Here is a 5,697-nt window from a genome sequence, read left to right as displayed (position 1 = left end):
AGAGGACTGGTCTCCAGATTAAATCCCAGCGACATTCCCTGTGCCACCAAGGGCCACACTCTGCCCTCCAGACCCTTCTTTGATGTGCTTCTTGTGGAGGGCCCTGCTTTCCCACAGGCTCACGGGCCTTACAGACAGTGTTTTGGTGATTTTCTGTTTGTTTGATTTACCCACTTGGAAAAGGAAATGGCCAGGCCACATCAGAAATGTTGGGTGATCAAAGGACAGTTGGAAATCGTTCCAAAGCCTTTAAACTCGATGCCTCCATCATGTCTCACGCAGCCCCGTGGTTGGCTATTTCTGTACCTGTTTTCTAGATGCAGAAAAAAATTCAGAGGTTAAGTGACTAACCTAAGGTCTCATAAATGAAAAGTGGCAGTGCTGGGGGGGTCGAGGCTGGGGGGCACAGCAAAGGAATCTGATGAGTCCTTTCCTGAGGCCAGGCTCCCAGGATTCGCTTATAGGAAAAGGGACCTTTTCCTGCTGCTTCGGTCCTGGCATTTATTGTGGGCCAGGAGGTGCTGAGAGATGCTGAAAGATGTGGCGTTTTTTTCATAGCAACAGGGCACCTATTTGCTCACTGAGCATTTACAAAGTGCCAGGAGCTGTGCCAGGCATTTTATGTAAATTATCTTGTGTGATTCTCATAATCACCCTGAGGCTAAATAACTTACCCAAGATCACTCTGCTGGGAGGGAGCAAGGTAGGGATCCAAAAAATATCTTTACCTAAAGGACACAAGCAATCATAGGAAAGAAATGGCTGTGGCTGCTTCCCCAGCCATTTCCATAACCAGCAACATTGACCAAGTGACTTCCTGGGCAGAGCCTGGACGATGAGTGGTCCCTTGAGGACAAGCAAGGAGTCAGGCGGCAGGTCGTCCAGGTGCCTGTGATGAGAAGACGTGGTGCACACAAACTTGTTCCGTTGGTGTATGTCGGTTCATTCCAGGAGCACCTACTATGCGCCAGGCAAGTGTTGAGGTTGCAAGACCCTCCTAGGACTTGCAGTCTAGTTGGGGGTGGGGCAGACAAGAAACAGATAAACAATTAAATTGCTAGGGCAATACTCTCAGATACTGATAACTGCTACAAAGAAAATAAGATCGGACTGTACAACCAACCTGGAAGACAGTTTGGCAATTTCTTAAAAAGCAAAATATACACCTGCCACATGGACAGGTGGAATTCCAATGGTGGAATTCAGCCATTCCACCCCTAGGTATTTACCCAAGCTGGTGTTCAATAACTATTTCCTGAATGAATGAACGAATGAATGAATGAACGAATTAATCTATTCCTCATGTCAGTTTCTTTGTTGAAGTCACAGAGATAAAACTTGGCTGAGATAGACAGGATTGGTGAGGGACATGAAAAATTTAAACTTCCTAAAGTGTGCTCCCTAAAAAAGTATGACCCCAAAGCCTTGTGGCATGTGCTCTGTGGGGGTTCGTTTGTCCTTCCACGGCCACAACTGGGTTATGGCAGGAACCCTTTGAGAATAGTTTCTTTGAGAATAGTTTCGCTTTCCTTTGTTCGTGTGGGCTCCCTCCCTACCCCAGACAGCTGGACCTGTCCTCCCTCGCTGCGCCTCAGCCCCAGCTGGTTGGGATGAATGCAGTGTCACTGGGTGAGTGGCAAGGACATTCCACAGACCCAGCCTTGTGCTTCATCTGGCTTCAATCTGTCTTCCCATCTTTCCCTTCATTCTTTGCGTCTCAGCCCAGGGCAGTATTTCCCTGTGATGTGCACAGAGGAGATGAGTGGCTGAATGTCAGGGTCCTAGAGCCGGACCTGCCTGGTTCCCAGCCCAGTTTTGCACCAATCAGAGACGTGCCTTTGGGCAAACCTCTTAACTTCATTTAACCCCAATCACCTGTCACTCTGGATAAGAGTCGTACCTACGGCATGGGTTTGTTCTGAGACTATGAGAATTTTCACACTCTTTTCCACAAAATAAACTCTTAATAAATGTCAGCTCTATCCCAGGAGTTGTTTTGTATTTTCTCCTTACAAGGCGATCACAGTCTTATTATACACCTACGGGCTTGGATTAAACACCTCTAGGATCTGGGGTGGTTGGGAAATATTAGAAGGAAATCGACAAGTAATACTCTAATAACAATGTTATAATACCCACCACTTATTGAGGAATTACTCTTTTCTAGGTACTCTGCTGATAACAATAATTAACTAATAATTAATAGTAATAATAATAATAATAATAATAATATAGCCAATCCTGATTTAGAGCTTACTGTCCGCCAAGAACTGTTCTAAATGTTTTTCATGTATTAACAAATCCTAACAACCCTTCGGGTTGGGTTGTTCAACCAGAAAGTGGACAAAGCCAGAACTCGAACTCTGTTGCTCTGTTCTAGAGCTGTTCCTCTGTGCTCTGAATCTCGAAAAATCAAACTAGATGTATCCATTAGGCTGGTCTCTAAAAATCAACAGCTCTCAGTTACAACGACAGATGCTGTGCTGCTCCGCCCCTGGGCTGGAGGGCTGTGTCTCCAAACAGGGCATTAAATTAGGCCAGTGGGCCCAGAAAAATCCTCTCTTTGTATATGAAGAGAGTACATGTCTTGATGTGATCTGGGGATCCACCCAGGCAGTTTCACAGGTTCTCACATGGTTTCTCCCTTCCTGGAAAGAAGAACAAGTTCTCAAATGGACCCCAGGGGACCCTCAACCCAGGTAACTCTAAATGAAAGCTGATGTTCTCCAAATCAAAGTTTTTTCTGGTCATGGGTGGAGAGGAGGCTGGAGGTAGCGAGAATTGATGTTTCTGTTTGGGGGTCGTCAACAGTCTTTGAGATACCAGGTGAGACAGCCCTTTCTTTCCTTAATTTCTTCCATTCACGGTTAAGGATCAAACAGGTGTCTTGACAGAATCTTCTCTAGTCTTCTTCCTTCTGGAGACAGGTGTGTCCTGCTGCTCTTCCAGCTAGATTTTTAAAAAGCTTTTAGTATGTTACCTCAGGTAGGAGCCAACCATCAGCCCCTTGTGTATTGATGATAGCAGTATCTTCTATGTGCTGCCTGTTTAGTAAGTGCCAACACTTGTTCTAGGCACTTTACCTTGACAAAAACTCCATCCCTCACCAAACTTTAATTAGACTTCCCTGGGCCCTCTCATGAACTTGGCCTCAACCTGGCCTCTGTGTCCATCCTGTTCTTGCTGGGTCTGCATAGTCTAGTTTTAGCAAGAATCCCCCTGCCTTTGATATCCGATCACCCTCAGTATCTGATCAAGTCCTTCACGCCCCACCTTTAAGGTCTAAGTCCGTGGCCTGCCTTTAGCAAGAATCCCATTAGGTCAGTTTAGCAAGAATCGCCCTACCCTTGGTGTCTCAGTAATTTTCCATCCACTGCCTCCTCACTTGGCTGCTTGGCTATAAATCTCCACTTGTTCTTGCTGTGTTCATACTTAAGCGTGATTTCTCTCCTCCCTTGCAATATCCCTATTCCAACAGTCCTGGATAAAGTCTCTCTTACCATTTTAACAAGTATCAGAGTAATTTTTTTCTCAGAATAATTTTTTTCTCTAACAGCATGAATTCGTTCATTTATCTTCACAAGGATCCTATGAGGTAGGTCCTATAAATGCTTCCAGTTTAACACTGGAAAGTATGGAGGAGAGAGGATGCCCTAAGGGATGAGACTCCAGCCGTCGCCACATCCGCAGTTTGCACCTGCACGTACTCTCAAGTTCTCCTGGCTGCACGTGGTCCCGTCAGTCCACCTGCTGGGATAGTAACTCGGCAAGATATCGGACCCTTTGAGACAGAAATCCTGAAGTTCTGCAGCCGTCTCCAGGAACTGCCTGAGCCGTGATTCGTGGGAGTTGGGAGCCAGGAGGAAGCGCGCGCACCCCGACGCCGTCTCCTAGCAACCGGCCATGGATCACGTGACTCGACTCACGTGGTCTGGAGCCGAGTTGGGGTTGGAGCCCAGGCGGCGGGCCGGGAGGGGCCGGCAAGTTTGCTTGCCGAGTTCGGAGCCCAGGAGTCCCCGCGGCTGTCGCGCAGGTGCCTTCCGCCTAGGTCGGGATGGAGCTGCCAGCCGTGAACCTGAAGGTGGCGACGGGCGAGGCGGGGCGGGGGTGGCCGCGCCAAAGGCGGGCGGGCGCGAGGCGGGTCTCCCCGAGTGTGTGGGGCGTTCGCTTTTTTAAAGTAGAATTTCAGACGTGAGAGGACCGAGAGTTTGGGAAAGAGAAAGGATGGGGAGAAAGAGAAAGGATGGGGAGAAAGAGAATGTACAGACCCCAGGTGAGAAGCAGACAGGCAGACAAATCGTGGCAGGGAGAGGGAGCCAGGAAAAGGCCAGCAGGGGAGACGGCGAGGAAAACTGGAGGCGGTAGGAGAGGAAAAGGGCCGCCCCCTCCCGGAGTCAGCCCCCTCCAGCTGCGACATCCCGGCCCCAGGGGACCGCTTTGGCCTACGCGCCCAGAATTCCCCCGGAGAAAGAGGAAGGCGCGGGGGAGGGGCCCACTGAGACCCGTACAGTGACTTGGTGGCGGGACACGTCCCCGACACAATGGGGCTAGACCTCTCACCTGGCCTCCCGTAAACGCCCGGCGGGCTCCTTTCTTTGCTAAATCCGGTTAAGAAAATCAGATGTTCCCAGACAAGTGGTTTCCCAAAATTTATAAACCCAGCATTATTCCTTCCTAAAAACGAAGAAACAAAAAAACAAAAAACAAAAAAACCCCACGAACTCCAATAGAAGTTGCTTAAAAGAAAACCCCAACTCTGTGCACTTAGGAAAACACTGCAGGGCTTCCGGGGGTGTCTTCATTTCCTGAGGCGCTTCCTCAGCCCCTCAGGATGCCAGTGGCTGTTCTTTTTCTCCCCGCCCACCCCCGGTCCGCTGTGCTTCTTGGCCGAGTTTGCGACAGAGGGACTGTGGCCTTGAGCTTTGGTCAAGAGGGTGTGAACCTTGGACCACATCTGCTGTTTAGGGTCTTGCTGCCAGTCTCCTTTAAGACTATATCCAGGAATGCGCTTTTACTCACTAGCGACAAAGCGTTTTGCAGTGGGGTGTCCAATACCAAAGGAATCCAAGAGACAGATGACTACGAAACAGCACATCATCCATGTTTGGGCTATGAGACGCGGTCTGTGCTGTGACTTCACACAGGCAGACTTCCGGTAATCACACTCCGTGGGGCAAACCTCCCCAAAGCTTTTGGTCAACAGCTGCGTGCAGAGGTGCTGGAGTGAGGGAAAAGGCTTGGGTTGAAGGTTTAGCTGGGAAGAAATTTACGTGAGGGCAACTGAGGTCTCTTGGTATCCACACTCACTGTTCCAGGCAGTGTGGGGTTAATGCCAACTGCCTTTTCTCTGATTAGAGATTTGCCTAAAATAAAGCTAAGAGGAAATGAGGTGAGGGACAGAGCTGCAGGATTCGAGGAGGGAGACAGCTCTCTTCATGGGCATCCGTGGTATGCCAGGTTATTTATTTAATCACAACCACCTTCCGAGAAAGCTGAGACTGTCATCTTTCATGGCTGAGCAGACTTCGGCTCAGATCAGGTAAATAACTTGCCAAGGTCCCACAGGGATTAAGCGGCAGAGTCAGGATTTGAACCTACCAGGGTCAGACTTCAAAGCCATGTCCTTTCCTAGCCACCAGTTAGTTAGGGCTGATGTCTGCTTTGACAGTTTGTGTTCATCAGGAGAACTTAGTCTGT

At 49.0% G+C, this 5,697-nt stretch overlaps 1 protein-coding gene and 1 long non-coding RNA gene across 4 annotated transcripts in view; one reads left to right on the top strand and one right to left on the bottom strand.

Moving 5' to 3' along the window:
• The window catches only part of LOC111742099, a 6,969-nt gene extending 2,123 nt beyond the window's left edge, over positions 1-4,846 (bottom strand). The window contains exons 1-3 of one of the 2 annotated variants that reach the window (XR_002781184.1): positions 4,561-4,846; positions 675-1,011; positions 175-313 (exon numbers count right to left, since the gene is read on the bottom strand). This is a non-coding gene — a long non-coding RNA (uncharacterized LOC111742099). The remainder of the gene's footprint in view (positions 1-174; positions 314-674; positions 1,012-4,560) is intronic. The other variant, XR_002781185.1, reaches the window with a different exon arrangement.
• Positions 3,924-5,697, top strand: part of AGTRAP (angiotensin II receptor associated protein) — a 13,664-nt gene continuing 11,890 nt past the window's right edge. For both annotated transcript variants that reach the window (XM_011363542.2, XM_011363541.2), the window contains exon 1: positions 3,924-4,081. In XM_011363542.2, the coding sequence (XP_011361844.1) occupies positions 4,055-4,081 (27 nt within the window). In that variant the 5' untranslated portion in view covers positions 3,924-4,054. The remainder of the gene's footprint in view (positions 4,082-5,697) is intronic.

Source organism: Pteropus vampyrus, unplaced genomic scaffold (assembly GCF_000151845.1).
Source record: "Pteropus vampyrus isolate Shadow unplaced genomic scaffold, Pvam_2.0 Scaffold86, whole genome shotgun sequence".
NCBI lineage: Eukaryota > Metazoa > Chordata > Mammalia > Chiroptera > Pteropodidae > Pteropus > Pteropus vampyrus.
The sequence above is the reverse complement of the archived record's forward strand: the minus strand, read 5'-3'. Positions and strand labels throughout refer to the sequence as shown.